Here is a 22,345-nt window from a genome sequence, read left to right as displayed (position 1 = left end):
AAAATGTGGTTAAAAAAATACACACACTCCACAAACAGCTGGTTGGCCACTGTGTGAACAGAGTACTTGGCGAGATTGCAGAGCCTGCATTGAGCAGGGGGTTGGCTGGATGATCCCCGAGGTCCTTTCCAAATCTCTGTTTCTGTGCTTTTTATGCCCTACTTTTAAACTTTCCAGCAGCAGAAAGAAAGCTTTACTAGATGGACCTTTGCTCCAATCCAGCAAGGAAATCCTTACCCTAGCTACTGGAAATCCTTATGCTAGCTACTGCCTTATGCTACAGAGAGGGGGAAAGCAATCCTTATGCTGAAATCCATATAATTATACTGCCTTATGCTACAGAGAGGGGGAAGGCAATCCTTATGCTGAAATCCTTATGCTTATACTGCCTTATACTACAGAGAGGGGGAAGTCAATCGCCCCTCCCATGGACTTCGTGGCGGTATCTTGGCTGTCCAATGTCAGGAACAGAATGCTAGGTTAGATGGTGTCAAGAATGAAGGCCTGCTTCTGCCGTGAGAATAGGCCGGGCTGTCACATCCAAAGCGTTATCTAACCGTTTCTCGGCTCTGCAGCTCAAGGCCAGGCGCAGTCCCTGTTAACTGGGAGATAACAGCTGGGTTTGGTGGGAAGATCCTGCCTCTTCTGAGGTGAGGGTGGTGTGCACTGGGCCTGAGCTTTGGTTGGCCATTTGAATTATAAGGGCATTGCTTTTTTCCCGCCTCCCAGTTGAGCAGAGCAGAGCAGAGCAAGCTGCTCCAGCTGGTCCAGGGACTACAGAAGCAAGCAAGCTCCCAGAGAGCGAACGATCAGAGCAAGCGAACAGGGGGAGCAAACAGGAGTTGGCCAGGGGAGTTGCAGTGGTTGAAGAGACAAAGGAGACAAAGGAGGCAGAGGCTAAGAGATAAGTGGGCTTCAGGAAGCCCAGCGGGCTGCCCTTTATCCTTCTGAGTGGCTGTGAGCTTACCAGGTGCTTCTGAGAGCTCCAACTGAATTGGGGTCATGTGGCCTGAGTACTCCCAGCAGCTGAGTGGGCGGGAAGCTTCAGTCTGTTTCCCGCCTCCCAGCTGAGCAGAGCAGAGCAGAGCAAGCTGCTCCAGCTGGTCCAGGGACTACGGAAGCAAGCAAGCTCCCAGAGAGCGAGCGACCAGAGCGAGCACACAGGGGGAGCAAACAGGAGTTGGCCAGGGGAGTTTGGCAGGGGAGGTCAAGGGGGAGGCCCCTAACATTTTTTTTCATTTTTCATTTTATTTTATTTTTTAACTAACTTTTTTCCATTTATTTGTCTTGTAACACACACTTTCACACCAGTGGGACTCTGCTTTTAACCTCTACTGAGTAGAGGAGCAGGCACAGGCTAGTCTAGAACAATCACAAAGCTAGACACAAAAAGGGAAAAGAGGCTATGGAAGGACAAGACTCTCCAGTGGTGGTGACCTGCAAGGTGTGTGCAACGTTTGTTTCCTTGCCTGAGAACAACTTGGCCTACACCTGCAACAAGTGCAAGTTGATCATGCTGCTGGAAGAAAAAGTAAGTGGACTGGAGCGGCGACTGTCGACCCTCTGGGGAATAAGAGAACACGAAGAGTTCTTGGACAGAATGGGGGAACTGCAGCAGCAAAGGGAAGACCAGAAGCTTGAAGAGCAACAGCAAGATGAGGCAGAAGTGGGAAATGCTGAGGTGAAGAAAAATGGAGTAGAGGTCACTCCTTGGAAAAGGGTGACAGTTAGGAGAAGAAGAACTAGATGCCACTCCACACCAGTGGAAGCAGTGGAGCTGTGGAACCGATTCCAGGTACTTGCGGATGAGACTGAAGGACAGCCTGCAGAGGAAGAATCACAGGGGAACCTGCATGAGAGTGAGCAAGAGGCTGAAGGTCAGTCAAACAGAGGTGATGAAACCCAGGCCTACAACAAGAAGAAGAGAAGAGTGGTAGTAGTGGGAGACTTCTTGCTGCGTGGGATCGAGACCCAAGTATGTCGCGAAGACCTGTGGACTTGCCAGGTATGTTGTCTCCTGGGAGGACGAATTAGAGACGTGACTGAAAGGTTGCCTGCACTCATAAAGCCCACTGACAGGTATCCCTTTCCTCTCATCCATGTGGGAACAAATGATACCACCAAGCGGAGCTATGAAGAAATCATGTCAGACTTTGAAGCTTTGGGAAGGAAACTCAAGAACTTTGGGGCCCAGATAGTTTTCTCATCCATCCTTCCAGTAGTTAGAAGAGGGATAGAAAGGGAACAAAAAATACTCCGGGTGAATGACTGGCTACGAAGGTGGTGCCAACGAGAGAGATTTGTTGGATTCTGGGACCACGGGCTATACTTCCTGGAAGATGGGCTGTTGGCAAGGGACGGGTTGCACCTCACAAAGGCTGGGAAGAATATGTTTGGCCACAGCATGAAGAACTTCATCAGGAGGGCTTTAAACTGAATCCTACGGGGAAGGGAGATGTAATGTTGGGGGTAACAATGGACATAGACGCATGCACTGCAACGGAGAGAACAGCTCTGATAGCGCCCAATAATAGTCTTCTGAAACATGTAGGAAGAAAGCCAGACTATGAAGCACATGGTCTTCAATGTCTATATACTAATGCACAGAGTATGGGAAACAAACAGAACAAACTTGAACTCTTAATACAGGAGGGAAATGATGACTTGATAGGTATAACTGCGACTTGGTGGGATGACTCTCATGACTGGAATACAGCAATTGAAGGATATAACTTGTTCAAAAAGAACAGGAGGAACAGAAAGGGAGGTGGGGTTGCACTGAATGTGAAAAACACATATCTCTGCACAGAAATATAGGAGGATGAGCTTGGTAGCCCCATTGAGAGCATTTGGATCAAAATAAATGGAGCAAAGAATAAAAGGAACCTGGTGGTCGGAGTCTACTACTGGCCACCCAACCAAGGAGAAGACGAGGATGAAACTCTTGAAAAACAAATAGCCAATGTTTTAAAGGAGCATGATGTAGTAGTAATGGGGGACTTCAATTTCCCCGATATTTGTTGGGGGACAAATTCTGCAAAACATGGCCCCTCCAGGAAATTCCTGACTTGTGTGGCGGATAACTTCCTCCTACAGAAAGTAGAGGAAGGAACTAGAGGATCGGCTATCCTTGACTTGATCCTAACCAACAGCAATGACTTAGTGGATCAAGTAGCAGTTACAGGAACTCTGGGGGAAAGCGACCATGTTGTACTGAGTTCTTGGTTCTAAGGGAAGCAAAAGCCGAGTGTAGTCAAACGTGTACCCTGGATTTTAGGAAAGCTGATTTTAATAAACTCAGAACAATGATCAGTAAGGTCCCATGGCAAGCGACGCTAACGAGAAAAGGAGTCCAAGATGGGTGGGAGCTTTTAAAAAAGGAAATTCTCAAGGCACAATCACAAACAATTCCAACAAGAAGAAAAGGTGGAAGACAACAGAAGGAGCCAATGTGGCTTCACAAAAAGCTTAGGGATGACCTGAAAACAAAAAAGGACACATATAGGAAGTGGAAAGAAGGCCAGATAACAAAGGAAGTGTACAGGCAGGTAGCACAGAATTGCAGGGATGGTGTCAGGAAGGCTAAAGCTGAGAACGAGCTGAGGTTAGCAAGGGATGCTAAAAACAACAAAAAGGCTTTCTTCAGCTGTGTGCATAGTAAAAGGCAGAGGAAAGAAATGGTGGTTCAGCTATTAAATAAGGGTGGCAAAACGATAACACATGACAAAGAAAAGGCAGAGGTGCTCACTTCCTACTTTGGCTCAGTCTTCCCCCACAAGAGGGTCTATGACCCCCCTGGCAAAGGCGAAGTACAGGCTGAAGGGGCAGGATTGCAGCTTGAGATCGATAGGCATATGGTCAAGGAACACCTAATGACCTTGATTGAGTTCAAATCTCCAGGGCCAGATGAACTGCAGCCTAGAGTAATAAAGGAACTGGCAGAAGAAGTCTCAGAACTGCTGGCTATTCTCTTTGAGAAATCATGGAGGATGGGGGAAGTGCCAGATGACTGGAGGAGGGCTAATGTTGTCCCTATCTTCAAAAAGGGTAAAAAGGAGGAACCTGGGAACTACAGACCAGTCAGTCTGACATCAGTCCCTGGGAAAATTCTGGAGCAGATGATAAAGCAATCCATCTGGGAGCACCTTGACAACAATGCCGTGATTACTCGAAGCCAACATGGATTTGTCAAAAACAAGTCCTGCCAGACAAATCTGATCTCATTTTTTGATCAAGTAACCTCCCTTGTAGACCGTGGGAATGCTGTAGACATCATATACCTCAACTTCAGCAAAGCTTTCGACAAAGTGCCCCATGATATCCCGATGAACGAACTAGCTCAAAGTGGGCTAGATGAAACAACGATCCGGTGGATCCACAGTTGGCTACAGAATCGGACTCAAAGAGTGCTTACCAATGGGACCTTCTCAAACTGGGGGAGGTAACGAGCGGGGTACCGCAGGGCTCAGTCCTGGGCCCAGTGCTCTTCAACATTTGTATTAATGACTTGGAGGAGGAGGTGCAGGGAATGCTGATCAAATTTGCAGATGACACAAAATTGGGCGGGATAGCTAATACTTTGGAAGACAGAAACAATTCAAAGTGATCTGGATAGACTGGAGTGCTGGGCAGAAAACAACAGAATGACATTTAATAGGGATAAATGCCAAGTTCTGCACCTAGGTAAAAGAAACGAAATGCACAATTACAAGATGGGGGATACGTGGCTCAACCACACTACAAGCGAGAAGGATCTTGGAATTGTTGTCGATCACAAGCTGAATATGAGCCAACAATGTGATGTGGCTGCAAAAAAGGCAAATGCTCTTTTGGGCTGCATTAATAGAAGCATCGCTTCCAAATCTTGGGAAGTACTAGTTCCCCTCTACTCAGCACTGGTTAGGCCTCATGTGGAGTACTGTGTCCAGTTCTGGGCACCACACTTTAAGAAGGATGCAGACAAACTGGAGAGGTTTCAGAGGAGGGCAACAAAGATGATCAGGGGACTGGAAACAAAGCCCTAGGAAGAGAGACTGAAAGAACTGGGCATGTTTAGCCTTGAGAAGAGAAGACTGAGGGGAGATATGATAGCACTCTTCAAGTACTTGAAAGGTTGTCACAGAGAAGAAGGCCAGGATCTCTTTTCGATCATCCCAGAGTGCAGGACATGGAATAATGGGCTCAAGTTACAGGAAGCCAGATTCCGGCTGAACATCAGGAAAAATTTCCTGTCTGTTAGAGCAATACGACAATGGAACCAATGACCTAGGGAGGTGGTGGGCTCTCCCACACTGGAGGCATTCAAGATGAGGCTGGACAGCCATTTGTCAGGGATGCTCTGACTTGGATTTCTGCATTGAGCAGGAGGTTGGACTTGATGGCCTTGTAGGCCCCTTCCAACCCTACTTCTATAGTTCTATGATTCTATGATCCTATAATTGTCCCTTGGGTTGCTAGGGCCAGACCTTAAATAGAGGGACTGAGGAAGAGGCGGGCTGTCTTCTTGTCCCTGATGGTTTGGGGGGTACGTTGCAGTCTGGAGGCTGTCCTGGAAGGCCCATAGCTTGGTATGTATAGGATAGATTAGCCAGCTTTATTGTTTTGCTCTTGGGAGTGCATATAGAGGCTCTCTGCATTTCTGAGCATTTCTTATACTTGTAACCTTGCTTGCAATTTCCTGTACAATCGACTGCCTCTCCCCTTCCCTTCCCCATCGTGCCTTCTCCTAATAAACTTTCCCCAGCTTTTAATTGGTGTGTGTTTCTGAATAACTTCAGCGCTAATTTCAGTGCCTGCTGGCCAGAGTTGGAGGCTACTAGGTTATTGTGGGAATCTGTGGCCAGGTTTGGCCAATCCTACCTTGCAGGGTTGTTGAGTCTAGGCTCAACTACCCTTCACAGATGGAATTTCGTCTAATTTTGAAAGGTGGTTCTTGCTTCTTTCCAGGCATTGTTCCCTGTGCTAACGTGAGTCTTCACTGCTGTTTCAGGAGCTCATGCCGTTCGAGGAGGTAGCCGTGGGGTTCTCAGGAGCGGAGCATGCTTCCCTGCATCCAGGCCAGAGCCAGCTCCACAGAGAAGCCAAGAAGGAGAGCCACTGCAACGTCCATGTGCTAGGTAACGGCTGCTTACATCCTAAATTCTTGGATGTTCTGAGGTTCCGCTCCCCCGCCGCCACCTCCCTGCTGCCAAGTGGGGTTTGTGTAAAATTCTGACTTGGGAAACTTTCCCAGATTTTTTTTTTATGGGAAGTTTTCTGATGCCCTAAATTGGTTGGGATCTGACTTGGGACATTTCTTTGGCTGATACTTGGTAAACAAAACTTTAAAAACACACACAACTAAACCATGTTAGGTATTTCTCATATCTGAGAAGGACAGACAAACAACAGGTTAATTTCAAAATCTATTTAGCGCTCAACATTTCGCCTTCTGCCCTCATCAGTATCTGTGACGTTGCTAAGTATATTTTGAAATTTCTATCTTTCTTATATATTTTACCTTGGGGCCACCTACACGGCACTGCTTTCAACGTTCTCTCTGTTGTAACTGCGCAGCATCGCAGCTGCGAATTAGCTTCTGCTGCGGTACATGCGTGATTTACTGTGGACTTCTCCAGCGGGAAAATCTGCTGTGCCCTGACACATGGCCGTTAAAGCGAAGTAAACTGTGGCAGTCGCACTCTTTTTTTTTGACCATTGTATTTAAATACGCAACTGTGCAGCCATGAGAGGGTGGGGGTGTGACACTTTGGGTTTTAGTGGCCGTTTTGTATTTTAGGGGTTCTTTTGTGTCTGTCCGTTCCTCTTTGGTAAGGCGTGGGTAGTCTGCTCCTTTGATACCATACCAGCTGCTTGTACGCAGTCACAGCGGCAGTTGTCCAGCCTCGCACTCTCGCGATGGTTCGCACATGCGAAGGGGTGTGCCCATGTGAGAGGTACGCGCCTACCCATCATTCCAAAATGTATCCTTCTGAGCTTCGGTGTAGTTCTCTGCTACTGTGCGGCTGCAAAGGAATGGAGGAACAGGGAAGAGTGAAAAGGCGCCACAGAGTGACGCGATCGCTAAGCACACCTACCCCACGCCCACCGCAAATTGTGAAGTCAGTTTGAGGAAGGGACAGACAGCTCAGCAACTGCGGTAAACCAGCAGCAAGCTAAAAAATCATAGCAAAACGCCTCTGCGGAAATCTGCTATCTTAGGCTGCAAAGTAGCGACTTCGTCGTATGTCCCAAAGGTCCTCTGATTGCAGCAGCCCCAGAGTAAATGGCTCATGTAGATGGGGCCCTTAAGTCTGACTGCATCCATATTGGATCCAGAGCCTCCTTGTTTCTTTGCTGTTGGGCTGCTTTACACCTCTCTCTCTCTCTCTCTCTATATATATATATATATATATATATATACACACACACACACACGCACACGCACAATATTTTCAGTAGCCAAAAGTACTTGAGCTAAAATATTTCAAGTGAGGACAGAAAATAAATAAAACAGTTGCAGTGCAACACTCTGCATGTTCACCACTCAAGAATTTTCTTATTTATTTATTTTCTTTGATTTGTTTCATTTATATCTTGCTTTTCCTCCAGGGAGCCCAAGGCGGCATACGTGATCCTCCTCCTCTCCACTTTATCCTCACAACAACCCTGTGAGGTAGGTTAGGCTGAGGGTCAGCAGCTGGCCCAAAGTCACCCAGGGAGCTTCAGGGCTGAGTGGGGATTCGAACCCGGATCCCCTGAGTCTCAGTCCACTACAACACACTGGCTCTCCAAATTTTTTTATCTATCTATCTATCTATCTATCTATCTATCTATCTATCTATCTATCTATCAATCTCACACACGCACTTATATTTATAACCTCCCTGAACACACTGACTTTAAAGCGGCCATTCTGGAGCCAAGGAATTTCAAAGAGATACCGAGGGTGGACTAGAACCCGGGTCTCCCCGGCCCTAATCCAATGCTCTAACCACTGTTTGTTTATTTGTTTTGTATCCCACCTTTCTACCTAAAATGGCACTCAATGGCACTTACACCATATTAGCATTCACTATTTTAAAGATAGAGCAGTTTATAAATGTTGTAACATAAAAACAAATGCTTGTTCAGAAGTCAGTCCCATTGTGTTTGTTGGGCTTACTACCAGGTACATTTGCTGCTGCAAGTTAATACTCATACAGGGTAGAATAGGACTGCACCGTTAAGTCAACTAAGGGAGCAGCCCTGTCCAGATGCCCATCAGCCTCTGAACCTGGAGGCTGATGGGCATCCTACTGTGGCAGATCAAGCAAATATTTCATATTTGCATGGTCTTACCCCTGCTGCTCAATTAGGAAATTCTATAATTAAATGCCTCCAAGAGAATTCTGGCATTAAAAATGGGATCTCAATGGCTAAGATCACTCAGTATGGGCTTCTGACCCAAGCGTAATTAAAACATCTTAGCTCTGAGGTTTGCCAGATGAGAGACAATTGTACCAGGCAATTACAAATAGATCCTTTTATTGCTTAGAAAGGAATCCAGATAAGGAGGTGTCAGTGTTAAATTTCGGTTTACGACTTTCAATCAGTAGAGTCTCATAAAGTCATTAGGTCAGATGGGCCATCAGATAAGAGACTTCACTGGGGACTGTAAATATGTAAGAAAAATAAGCTCACAAGACAGGATGATATTGAGTGGATTTGTGTCAAAAACATACCTGTAACATGCCAAAGAAAGTTAAGATGTTTGGATAAGTATGTTGGTATGCACATGAATCTCGATAAGAAACTTCAAAATTTGATACTCTTATTTAGACATTTAGAGTAGAAAGGTTATCTTTGGAATTCTTGGATAAGAAATATAAGCCGTAGTAAAAATAGTTTAGACATATTTTATAGCATCCCAAAAGTATATAAAGGAGACTCAGAACACACAACAGTGGAAGCTGCCCTTTAGGATCAGCTTTCCCCAACGTGTTGCCTGTAGAATCAACCTGGTAAGCTTGATCTTGATTATCGTTGAGAGCTAGCAAATGTACTTGACTCTGCTTAGAAGCCTTTGGAGTAAAAGACAAAAAGACAAAATCTTGTCTGAGAGAGTATTTCCTAGGAACTAGAATTCTGTATTACTCATATCAGAGTGAAGTATTGAACTGGCTCTAGATGGTATCTGGTTGTAAGAGAGATCTGATTGTATACACAGTAGACAGGGGGATCAATGGTTACCAATGCACTGACAGTATTATTTGAGAGAATCTCTGAATCAGGGCATATTTATTTATTTATTTATTTATTTTCTTAATCGCCCATCTGGCTGGTCATCTGGCTACTCTGGGCGATGTACAACAGTACAAACAGTTTAAAACAGTAAAATTCCATGTTGAAACATTGTGTCTCTAAAACTACCCTAACCCACCCCAAATACCTGCCTGAACAACCACGTTTTCAATGCATGGCGGAAGCTCATTAAAGAGGGGGCATGGCGGAGTTCCCTAGGGAGGGAGTTCCACAAAGTGGGGGCCACCACAGAAAAGGCCCTCTCCCTCGTCCTTACCAGCCTAGCTGTCCTGGCTGATGGGACAGAGAGAAGGCCATCCGAGGCTGATCTTGTTGAGCAGCCTGTCTGGTGATGCTGGAGGTGCTCCTTGAGATAGGCTGGACCGGAACCGTATAGGGTTTTAAAGGTCAATGCCAACACCTTGAATTTGGCCCAGAAAACAATTGTAGCCAGTGCAACTCCTTCAGCACCAGAGTGATGTGATCATGCCGACGGCTGCCTTTAATCAGGCGAGCCGCCGCGCTCTTCACCAGCTGCAGCTTCTGAACCATCTTCAAGGGTAACCCCACGTAGCGCGCATTACAGAAGTCTAGACGAGGAGACCAGGGCATGTACTACCGATGGGAGCAGATGGGCGCAGCCACTGTTATCAGATGGAGTTGGTACAGCGTTGTCGGGCTCACAGCTGACACCTGAGCCTCCATGGACAGCTGGGAGTCTAAAATGATCCCCAGGCTGCAGACCTGGTCTTTCAAGGGTAGCTGTACCCCATTCAACACCAAGTTGACATCCCCCAACCTCCTCTTGTCTCCCACCAAAAGTACCTTGGTCTTGTGAGGGTTCAGCTTCAGCTTATTCCTCCCCATGCCACACTATGCAGGGCGGAAGGTGCACGGAGGGGATCATTGCCTTAGAGCTCCTCTCACCCCACATTTTTGCTAGACAGGCTTTTTTGCCCATCTAGCTGGGGCTGTGCGGAGTGGGAGGGAAGGAGGCTGGGGCGGCCGGAGGATTCTTCATAAGCCGGCTGCCCCGGTCTCCTCCCCTCCATGGCCACAGAACCACCCCCTTTCCCTCCTCTCCAAGTGTGTGTTTGCGAGCTCGGAGAGGCAGCTGGCGTGCTTTTCTCCATGCCAGCTGCGAGAGGGAGGAGGTGGGGAGCTCGGACTCCTGGCTTTGAGGCCGGAGCGCTGTCTCTGGCCTCGGATCCATGAACCTGAAAAATCCTGTGGCCCCCCCAGATGCTGTCTAGGGGTCAAAGGATTGCTCTCTTAGATTTCTTGAATTGAGGGAGACAGCTCTACAAATCATTTCAAAATTCTTTTCTTCCTTCTCTCTCTTTTCCCTTTCTAACAGATTACAGGCAAGCGAATGATCACCAAGAGAGAAGTGCTATGCGGGAAAGACCTGAGCAAGTGGACCCATGCTGGGCGTCCCAAAGAAGATCTGCCGAGAGCAACTCCCAGGGTCTCGAGCCAGGAAAAGCGACTCTGAATCAGCACAGGCCAAAGATCCAGCGAGGAAACCACGGGAACGAGAGAATAGCGGTCTCTGTCCCTTCCGTAGCACACAGAAAAGTCCTCGGCGAAACGCCGCTGCTCCAAATGCAGAAGCCAGGCGACGTGTCTGGAGGGGCCTTCCGACAGGATTTGGGTGACAATGTCCCCGTGCAGGAGAGGCCTTATCACAAATGTTCGATCTGTGGGAAAACGTTTGGTCAGAGTTCACATCTGACCTTCCACCAGAGGACCCACGACGCGGAGAAGCCGTTCCAGTGCGCACAGTGCGGGAGCAGTTTCCACTCCCGCCAAGGCCTCATCTACCACCAGCGCAGCCATGCCGGGGAGAAGCCATACAAATGCTCGTTCTGCGGGAAGACGTTCAGCCAGAGCTCACACCTCCTGGTACACAAGCGGAGCCACACAGGCGAGAAGCCCTTCAAGTGCCCGGCCTGCGGGAAGTGCTTCAGCCGTAACTCGCTCCTCACCATCCACGAGAGGACCCACACGGGGGAGAAACCCTACAAGTGTTCGCAGTGCGGCAGCCGCTTCCACTCGGGCTCCGGTCTCATCAACCACAAGAGGATCCATGCCGGCGTGAAGCCATACAAATGTGCCGAGTGCGGGAGGGATTTCATCCGGAAAGCGCACCTCACGCGGCATCAGAGCGTCCACGGCGAGGACAAGACGAGTGCTTGATCTGACGTTTTGGGGGAAGGGGGAGAACTTCCTTCAAGGACTCGCAGCTCATGAGATGGAACAGAAGCCAGAGGGGAGATTGGCCACTGCTTCTGCCTGAATAACAGCTGTAGCTCACACTGGGGCTGTTCACACAACACGCTAACCAACACTCAGTGGTTTGACTTTGACTGGGATTCCTGCATTGAGCAGGGGGCTGGACTCGGTGGTCTTATAGGCCCCTTCCAACCCTACTATTCTATGATTCTGTGGTTGAACCCTGGGTCGTTTATTGAACCGTGGGTTAGCATGTTGTCTGATCCCAGGACGTTTTCCACAGGTTGGCTTGTTAACCATGCAGTGTGGCTTGTTAACCACCCTGAACAACCCAACAACAAACCATGGGTTCTCAAGGTGGTTTGTTTGAGAAAAATAAGCCACACTGCATGGTTAACAAGCCACCATGTGGAAAACACACTGCATTCAGGCAACATGCTACAATGGCAACCCATTGTCACTGACAACCCATTGTTCAACAATGACCCACACTCAGCCGCTGAGTGCAGGTTAGTGTGTTGTGCGAACCCAGTCATTGGGTTAGGGGCCGGAGTGAAAGGAGCATTCTTGTATGGCAGAGTGTGGGGAGGTGAAACCCCCAGAATTCATGGCCTTGTAAATAAACCCTCAAAACTTGCAAGCAAATTTTCACTAGCTTGCTAAGAGGCTATCATCCTGCCTTTCCATGGGCATGAAGGAGGGAAAGTTCCCCCCTTTGTTGCCAGCATAGAAACACAGGCCTCTAGCCGCTTAGGAGGCTAGTAAAAATATTTACTTTCAACCAAGTGGATTGGTGGAGAACAGATGGAGTGATCCGTTTCCCCCTCCACTAGTCTGCATTGTTTCCATCCTGGTTGTGGAGGAAAAGACTCCCTCCATGGTTAGTCTGGAAACCAAGCCCACCTGCTCGCCTGCGTGGAGTTCCTAGTCGCCTGTGGTGACCAGGCAAGTTGTTAAATACAAGGCTGGCTTATGTTGATTTCCTAAGTTTGGTATTTCTTCCCAGTGCTCTGGTTTATTTAGATCATCTACCTGACTTAGGATGGTGCTCTCTGAAAATGGATCCAGTGTGGCTTAACAAAATAATACCCATATTGTGGCCTTCCCAAGTTCAGCATTCCTGTGGATTTGGGTTCTCCTGGAGTTTGCAGAATGACGACCTTTTCCTTCCAGAGGTTACCAGCACAAAGAGAAAGCCATCTCAGCAGTCATCGGCACTTGAGAGAGAAGGAGGGGTAGAAAGAAGCCCTGTTCCCATTATGTAAAGCAGCAATAATCCACGAGTCAATTGATAGTGGGTGAGATGCGTATTATACAGGGCTGGAATAAACCTTCCATGCCAGCGATTACCCATTCGACAGATTGTGAGGCTTTGGCATGCAGCCAAAAACAGAGCAGGAGGCTGGTTTTCTAAAGAGTTAACTACACCAGCCACAAGCCAGACAGAATTATGACCCAACCGAACCCATCTTGGGACTTTGACAAGCCTGTGAGCTCCCCAGAGTTCTCCGGGTGGGCTTTCTGTGGAAGACCCAAATGCTAGAAGTGATGGTCTGATCCAGCACGTTCTGTTCATAAGACAGAAGCAAAATGGGGGAATCTGCCAGGTATCCAAGGCATGCCTAAGGCAGAGTGTGTTTTTTTTGTTTCGCTGCTCTCGTTTTATTGAGTAATGAAACGCGAGTGGTTAATGAAATTGAGGGGAGGGCACGTGGCAGGGGTGTTGAACCTCTTCCAGCGGGAGGGCCGAAGCTTCCATTCCAGTGGCTGAAAGCAAAAGGGGCAGAACCAAACATACCCCAAATACCAGCTTATTTTAGCTTCAAGTTCTTACTGCTAGTGGCTAAGCCTTAGGAGAGGCATTTCAACCTTTTGGAAGGGGGGTGTGTGAGCCAGATTTGGAGCCCAGGCAGGCTGGGTTTGGCCTGCGGTGCTGAGTTTCAGTGCCTCTGGAACATGGCAAGGACAGCTGGGGAGATGGGTGCAGTGTACACGGAAATACAGAAAATCCCTCGCCCATCAGAGCTCTGTCAGTTGTGAACCCAAGCGACGCACGGCAAAGGGCTGGGCCCTTGACAGTTCAAAACGAGGTTGTGCCGGTGGACCGGTCAAATATCATCAACCCCTTTTTGGAGCATTTTAAAAAAATTATTCTGGGATGACAAAGTCAGCTTACCATTACAGTTTAAAAAAATATCATCAACCCCTTTTTTGAGCATTTAACTTTATCAGAACATCCAAAGAAAATCCTTTGATCATCCCCTGGATGCATATTGATGCAAATCACAGAAACGAGTTAGTTCTCTGCTATTGAGAAATGATGACGTCAAGTTAGAAATGAAGCAATGAATTATTGTAACATCAAAGAACGTGAGGTAAGGATTCTAGGAACTTGAACGATTCACTGAACTTTTTTTTTTTTAAGTAGTATTCTGGGATGCCAAGGTCAGTTTTTAAAGATGTTTCGAAAGCTGCCCATCTACCTGGTTCGTTCATCTTGGCTACCGCTGTCTGCTCCAGGGGTCCTCAACGTAGCACCTGTGGGCTCCATGGCACCCGTGGGGAACTCCAATGGCACCCACAAAGCTTTGCACTTAATAAAAACCTTGGAAAATGTTAGGGTAGCCTTCTTTCTCTCCCTTTCTGGCCTCTCACCTTGCTCTTTTTCTCCCCTCTATCTCTTTTCCTTGCTGTTTCCCCCTCCATCCTTGCCTCTAGCTTCATTCTTTCTCTCCCCCACCTCTTTTCCTTGCTGTTTCCCCCTTCCTCGCAGCCTCTAGCCTAAACACAGTAAGCGTTGATTGCTTTTGGCACATGGGGTCCTTAACTCTGCCTCAGATTTTAAATTTATTCCATAGAATTTATTGGGAAGTGACTGAGAATTGAGCCTCTCTCTCTCTCTCTCTCTCTCTCTCTCTCTCTCTCTCTCTCTCTCTCTCTCTCTGCATGCTTCTGCCCTCGTTCCCTTACCTTGGTCACATCAGAGTTTGACAGTACCTAGAAACTGGCGTAGATGAAGTTATGCACTCCCCCAAGTGGTTCCAAGGTAGGGTCCAGTTTCCATTGGGCAAAAAGAGCACCGGAGAATTATGGTGCGTGGTTTAGTATTTCCTTCATGGATATATATACACACAGGGCAGCACAACAAAGATGATCAGGGGACTGGAAACAAATCCCTATGAGGAGAGACTGAAAGAACTGGGCATGTTTAGCCTTGAGAAGAGAAGACTGAGGGGGGGATAGGATCGTGCTCTTCAAGTACTTGAAAGGTTGTCACAGAGAAGAAGGCCAGGATCTCTCCTCGATCATGCCAGAGTGCAGGACACAGAATAACGGGCTCAAGTTACAGGAAGCCAGATTCCGGCTGAACATCAGGAAAAACGTCCTGACTGTTAGAGCAATACGACAATGGAACCAGTGACCCAGGGAGGTGGTGGGCTCTCCCACACTGGAGGCATTCAAGACGAGGCTGGACAGCCACCTGTCAGGGATGCTCTGACTTGGATTCCTGCATTGAGTAGGGGCTTGGACTCCATGGCCTTGTAGGCCCCTTCCACCCCTACTACTCTATGATCTATGATTTTATGCCATTCTGCAAACTCAAATAGGGTTGGCGGAGCTCTGCCGAATCTTTCCGCTGAGCAAGCGGTTGCCCATTCTGGTTGTGCAAGAGCTAAAGTTACATTTGCGCAGGCATGGTTGCGCCAGCAGTTGTGCATTACTCTCGTCAACCTGTTGTGCAACCAGTTGCGCATAACTCTTATGCAACCGGTTGCATCATGGGTTTATTTATTGATTTACAACATGTGTATACTGCTCTACATCAAAACAGAGTACAGACCAACGAGGAATAAAATGAACAAAAGATAAAAAGTATGAAACATGATATTAAGATTATTCTTTAAAAAATAGAGTGCTGATAAAACCGAGGCTGGTTAAGCAAGGAAGGCTGTTTTTAGGAGGCGCCAAAAACAACCCAGAGTTGGCACCTGCCTGACCTCTGGAGGCAGGGAGTTCAGAACAGGTTGCACAAGAGTTATGGGCAAGAGGTTGCACAAGCATGATGCCCAGCCACAGGCACAACCATGCTTGTGCAAATGTAACTATAGCTGGATTCTCTCCTGCGCATAGTTCAGAATCTAGTTTCATAGAATCATATAATAGAATAGTAGGCTTGGAAGGGGCCTATAAGACCATCGAGTCCAACCCCCTGCTCAGTGCAGGAATGCCAAGTCAGAGCATCCCTGACAGATGGCTGTCCAGCCTCGTCTTAAATGCCTCCAGTGTGGGAAGCCCACCACCTCCCTGGGTCACTGGTTCCATTGTCGTATTGCTCTAACACGAAGTTTTTCCTGATGTTCAGCTGGAATCTGACTTCCTGTAACTTGAGCCCTTTATTCCGTGTCCTGCACTCTGGCATGATCGAGAAGAGATCCTGGCCTAGTTTCCGCTAGCACGACATCATTTGTGCTAATGGGATGACACAGTTGGATGCCGTCCACAGAGCACAGGGGAAGCGAGTAGGGAGGGGCTGTAGCTCAATCAATACAGCATCCGTCTTGCATGTGAAGGGTCCAACGTTCAATCCCAGCCATCTCCTGTAGAGAGTAGTGATGGTCACCAACTTGGATGGATTTAAAAGGGGGTTGGACAAGTTCCTGGAGTAAAAGGCTATCAATGGCTACTAGTTCTCATGGCTATATGCTACTTCCAGTATCAGAGGCAGTATGCCCATGTACACCAGTTGCTGGGGGACATGGGCGAGAGGGTGCTGTTGCACTCATGTCCTGCTTGTGGGTTCCTGGTTGACAGCTGCTTGGCCCCTGTGTGAACAGAATGCTGGACTGGATGGACCCTTGGTCTGATCCAGCAGGGCTCTTCTTACGTTCTTATAGGATCATAGAATTGGAAGGGGCCATTTAACCCATTGAGTCCAACCCCCTGTTCAGTGCAGGATTCCACTTTAAAGCATCCCTGACAGATGGCTGTCCAGTCCCTGCTTGAATTCATCCACCGACAGAGAGCCTATCACCTTCCTAGGCAGTTGGTTCCATCGTCTGACTCCTCTGACAATTAGGACGTTTTCCTGATGTTCAACCAAAATCTGCCTTCCTGTAACTTAAGTCTTCATGTCCTTCAGTCCTGGATGATAGAGAACCGGTTACAGCCTCTCCTAACAACCCTTTAGGTTAAGAGTCTCCAATATTTTTGGACCCATGAGCACATTTGGGAATTTGAGAAACTGTTGCAGGCACCACCACAAAATGGCTCCCATGGAGGATGTGGCTAGTCATATGGCTGCCGTGGGGGTCTAGCTAGTCAAAAGTGAGCTAAAGAGGAAGGTGGAGTAGTGAGGCTAGAGGCTGGGAGGAAGGGGAAATAGCAAGGCAAAGTGGGAGAGGGGAGAGAAAGAACAAGGCCTGTAGGGATGGCGGAGAATTTCTCCACGAATCTCGGGGAGGCCGAATGCCAATGCATTCGGCCCCCCGAAATTGGCGGTGAAATTCTCCGCCCCCCCCGGGATGGGACTTACCTCCCTCGAATGTCCCTCTCGGCGGCGGGTCCTGGCGGCGTTTCGGCGGGGGCAGCGGCCGGTCTTCCGACCGGCTGCCGCTGCCGCCATTACAAAGTGAATGTAAAACAAAACAAAACACACACACATGATAAGCTACGTAACGATTTACGTAGCCTATCACGGCTAGATTTCCAAAGTCAGCAGTGATAGGCTACGTAAATCGTTACGTAGCCTATCACGGGTGACTTTGAAAAAAAAAGAAAAAGTGCGTACGCAAATGGCGGCGCCCATGGGCGCCGCCATTTGCGTTCCTTATTTGGGACTGGGTAGTCTACGTAAAGATTTACGTAGACTACGGCGAAAATAAGGGCAACGCTATTTGCGTAAAGCGTTACGTAGCCTATCACGTATGTGTGTGTGTGTGTTTTTTTACATTCACTTTTTTATTTCGCGGCCGGGGAGACGGGGCGCTTCTCCCCGGCCTGAATTTCGGGCGGGGCGGGGCGCCTCCCCCCCTGGCCTGAATTTCGGGGGGAGAACCGAAGCGCCTCCCACCCACCGCAAAGCAAGCTGCGGGACCAGGTAAGTGACTTTCGTATATCCCTAGCCTGCTGCAGAACAGAGTGCTGCCCTCCAGCACCATCTTGATTTTGGTCCAAGCTAGCAGTTTTGTGTTTTGGAGCTCAGATCCCACACCTCGAGGGAAAGTCGCTTTTTTTTTTTTCCGTCTCACCGCTTTGCTTTCCAGGGAATGAGTGGTTTGTGACTGGCCATGCCCACCGGGGTAGCCATTTTATGAATGGGCAAGCCCTCCACCCCCATGGCAGCCATTTTGTGAGAGCACCCATAATGCTCTCTCAAAATTTCAAATCTGCCCACTGACCCAAAATGGGGGACCCTGCAACGTGACATCCTTTTTTTTTGTTTTGGACCAGCGATGTCAGGGGTTGAACCTGTGACCAACTGCATGTAAATCATATACTCTACCCCTAGACAGGCATGGCCACGTTAATTGCTTCACCTCCGGCTACTCATAGCTCAAAAAATAATATCTCTTCCTCTTCCCCCTCTGCCCTGCACTATCTGAATTCAGAACTGCTTTTAGCTGTTCCCTGGCTTCCCATCTCCTGGATGAGCGTCATATTCTCTGTGTTCTGATGGGTATCCCATTTCAAAAGCTGGAGGGAGATTCCCAGTCATCAAGAGACTTTCTGCTAGCCTCAGCTCTCACTGATGAAACATCAACCAGGCATCGTATTATTCGCAGGCAATGAACTTTACAAACCGGTGGTCTGTCGTCATAATAACTATATAAAAGAGCAGGGTGGGCATTGCTTTGGGGATGGGGTGGTGGTGGAAGGAAAGGGACGCTAGGCTATCGGCAGCAGAGAGAAACGTGTACGCCACAGGACTAAAGGTGATGTAGTACGTATTGCATGTGTTTCCCCCCCAATAAAGTTTAATTTTTTAAAAATAATAATTAAGAAACTGTTTTGAAACCGTTGCTGTGGTATCACTAAGATGATTCTGCAATTTGTGTAGCTGGGGTGTTGGTGTTGGAAGAGATTCTAACAGAGCCATCCCATGGCTGCTGCGCAGCGTCGGGGGGGGGCATAGGACACTTTGGAATCCCAGTTCCCCGAGGTCAGAGACGGCGCTCCAACCGTGGAGGAGGGAAAATGTGCTCCGCCCCCCCCCCGCAGCTGGTACACCAGCGATGGTCACCTCCGCCGCTCCTCCCACTCCGCGCTGGGCGCTCGTTGGCCTCTGAGTTCGGAGGGTGACGAGTGTCGAGGGTGTAAACAATAGGATTATGCCCTAAAGCAGTTCTTTGAGCCAATTATGAGGCTTGGGATTTATTTATTTTTCTTGTTGCAGTGAATACAAACTCGTATGTTATTTATCTACTTTATTTACAACATTTGTATACTGCTCCATATAGTTGGCCGCCTCCGAACTTGGAGGCGACCGACCGTCCAATGCAGGGCGGGCGGAGCGCGGAGTGGATCTTCTCCTCTGTGCTCTGGCCACCCTGCATTTGCGTCTCGGAGCGAGGTGGGGGAGCCGCACGGTGCATAGGAAGCGTTGTATTGACGCTTCCGCTGTCCCCGCCCCGCCCCCAGGAATGCCCTCTTTCCCCCCACTCTGCACTGCTCTTCAGAGCATGGAGCCAGGGACGAACCGTGCCACCTATGAGGGGGTGGGGAGTGGGTTTTCTGGGAACTGACCTCAAGGTCAGTTCCTGGAAAATGAAAAAAACCTATGGCTGTCTAGGATTGCACCCTGAAAGAATAAAAAGATTAAAACACCATATTAAAATTATGCTTAAAACACCCCAATGCCAATAGAAACTGGTCAATTAAGGAATGCCTCCTGGAACAGTGCTGTTTTTAGGAGGTGCCGGAAACAACACAGTGTTGGTGCCTGCCTGATCTCCAGGGGCTGGGAGTTCCAAAGAAAGGGGGCCACCACACTGAAGGCTCTTCTCCTGGTTGACTCCAGTCGGGCCATAGGTCCGTGTGGAATCATCAGGAGCAAGCCCTCCGATGACTTCAGTGAGTGGGCAGGTTGCTATTACAAAATGAAAGAAAAGGTCTAATTAGAGGACGTCAATAATTAAAGCCTCTCCCCACACCCAGCAGAAACAGAAACTGACATCAGGGCAATTTAGAGAGGCTATTCAGGGTGCTATTCATCACTAATCCCCCAGCTGGGTTCAACAGGAAGCAATACAGGAAACTTTTAATTGAAGGCGCTGGTGCCCTGAAACATCTCAATAACTCCTTGCCTGTCCACATTAGTGCACATTGAGTTTTATTACAAAAGTAAATTAAAAATGACCAGAAAATGGATCTGGAAAACACAAAAGGCAAAGAAAACCCTGGACTCCTACGATCAAATGACATAATTTCATTGTCACTTTTAATTTGTATGCCACTTTTTCCACATAATATGCCCCAAAGTGGCTCTCAGCACAGGAACAGTGTTAAAAATAAGAACGCATATCAATATATGAATTGCAATAATACGTCATTCCCAAAGCACACCAAGTGTTCATTTCACAAATATTAATGTAACATTTTAAATTAATTTCAAAATAGACAATATTTTGAATAGACAATATCAACCATTACGACGCCATATTAATGTATATTAATCAGCAATGCATAAGCCAAAGATGAATACACCATTTGGGTGCTCTGCAAAAAAAAAGGGGGGGGCAGGGAAAGGATGGCGATTCTGGAGAAAAGCGCTCTTCAGGTGCAATCCTATGCATGTTTAGACAGAGAAAAGGCCTACAACTCCCAGCATGCCCCAGCCAGGCATGGGGCATGCTGGGAGTTGTAGGCCTTTTCTCTGTCTAAACATGCATAGGATTGCACCCTTAGCTGTGATAGCTAAATGAAATCACGATGTTTAATGGCAGAATACCACTGAATAACAGTTGCTGGGATGGGGAAAGAGCAGCAGATGGCAGGGCAGCGCTTTTGCCTTTATGTCCTGCATTTGAGCTTCCCAGAACCAGAAGTACCTGGCTGACCTCCATCAGCAACAGGATGCTGGGTTAGATAGGTTTTTGGTCTGCTCCAACAGGGCTCTTGTAATGTTTTTATTAGAATAAGAAATATTACAAGTGGGACCTGCAACAAAAATGTTGGAAGTGGAGAGTGCTCCCTGTTCGGGATTCCTGCCACTCTTCCATTCCTCCATCTATCTACCCACCCGTTTTTTTAACCCCCTCCTCCAATAGTTGGCATTCCATGACCACAGAACAGACTCTACCTCCTTAAGGTTGTTTCCCCCCTAAAGTTGTTTTGTACTGCTGCAAATCTTGGCGTTTCCCCAAGCCTGCTGATAAGAACATAAGGAGAGCTGTGCTGGATCAGACCAAGGCCCTATCTAGTCCAGCATTCTGTTCACACAGTGGCCAACCAGCTGCCCCAATGGGAAACCCACAAGCAGGACAGGAGTGCAACAGCACCCTCCCGCCCATGCTCCCCAGCAACTGGTATACATAGGCTCACTGCCTCTGATACTAGAGACAGCATATAGCCATGAGGACTAGTAGCCGTTGATAGCCTTATGCTCTATTAATTTGTCCAATACCCTTTTGAAGCCATCCATGTTGGTGGTCATCACTACATCTTGTGGAAGTGAATTCCATAGTTCAACTCTGCGCTGTGTGAAAAAGCCCTTTTATCTGACTTGAATCTCCCACCAATCAGCTTTATGGGATGACCCCTTTGGGTCCTAGGATTATGAGAGAGGGAGAAAAATGTCTCCTTGTCCACTTTCTTCACACCATGCATAATTTTACACACCTCATGTCGCCCCTTACTCCCATCTCCTAAGCTAAACAGTCCCAGCTGTTGTAACCTTCTCTCATAGGGGAGATGCTCCAGCCCCTTGATCATTTTAATTGCTTCTTTTCTTCACTTTTTCCAGCTCTCCAATATCCTTTTTTAGGTGTGGTGGCTAGAACTATACACAGTATTCCAAGTGTGGTCGCACCTTAGATTTGTATAAGGGCAGTATGACCTTGGCAGTTTTATTTTCAATTATTTTCCTAATTATGCCTAACATGGAATTTGCCTAACATGGAACTTCCCTCTTGTGTGTGTGCCATTTTGGCTACATAAACAATGCCACTCCCAGCATGAATGTGGCAAATAGAGGGATTTTTTAAAAAACTAAATGAGCCCCCAAAGCTCAGCAATGCACGAGAGAGCGGTGTGTCACGGTGCTATGAGAAGCACAAAGCCCAGGGTTGCCTCCCCTCTGGTCAGTTCCATGACCAACTGTATTTATTTATTATTAACATTTATACAGCTCCTTATCTGCTAAAAAGCCATCAAGGCAGTGTATAACAATGTAAAATATTACAACTGTAACACAATAAAAAACAAGAATGTTAAAACAGGAAAACATTAGAGCTATTGCACATTTTAAAAGTTTAGAATCATAGGATAATAGACTCCTACAATAGTAGGGCTGGAAGGGGCCTATAAGAACCTCGAGTCCAAGCCCCTGCTCAGTGCAGGAATCCAAGTCAACGCATCCCTGACAAGTGGCTGTCCAGCCTCGTCTTATGCCTCCAGTGTGGGAGAGCCCACCACCTCCCCAGGTAATTGGTTCCAGTATTGCTCTAATAGTCAGGAGGTTTTTCTTGATGTTCAGCGGGAATCTAGCTTCCTGTAACTTGAGCCCATTACTCTGTGTCCTGCACTCTGGGATGACTGAGAAGAGATCCTGGCCTTCCTGGCTAAATTGAAAACATGTCTTTACCACCCTTTCGAAAGGCCAAGAGAGTGAGTGCCAACCGAAGTTCCTGGG

General features: G+C 47.7%; 1 protein-coding gene across 1 annotated transcript in view; it reads left to right on the top strand.

Moving 5' to 3' along the window:
• The window catches only part of LOC146356143 (uncharacterized), a 62,833-nt gene that overhangs the window by 5,819 nt on the left and 34,669 nt on the right, over positions 1 to 22,345 (top strand). Inside the window, exons 2-4 of the mRNA XM_084830023.1 lie at positions 5,990 to 6,116; positions 10,619 to 11,452; positions 12,670 to 12,731. Coding sequence (XP_084686149.1) covers positions 5,990 to 6,116; positions 10,619 to 11,452; positions 12,670 to 12,731 — 1,023 coding nt within the window. The remainder of the gene's footprint in view (positions 1 to 5,989; positions 6,117 to 10,618; positions 11,453 to 12,669; positions 12,732 to 22,345) is intronic.

Source organism: Heloderma suspectum, chromosome 2 (assembly GCF_057233095.1).
Source record: "Heloderma suspectum isolate Gila_16-S chromosome 2, 16-S_ref, whole genome shotgun sequence".
In the NCBI taxonomy this organism is placed as follows: Eukaryota; Metazoa; Chordata; class Lepidosauria; order Squamata; family Helodermatidae; genus Heloderma; species Heloderma suspectum.
The sequence above is the reverse complement of the archived record's forward strand: the minus strand, read 5'-3'. Positions and strand labels throughout refer to the sequence as shown.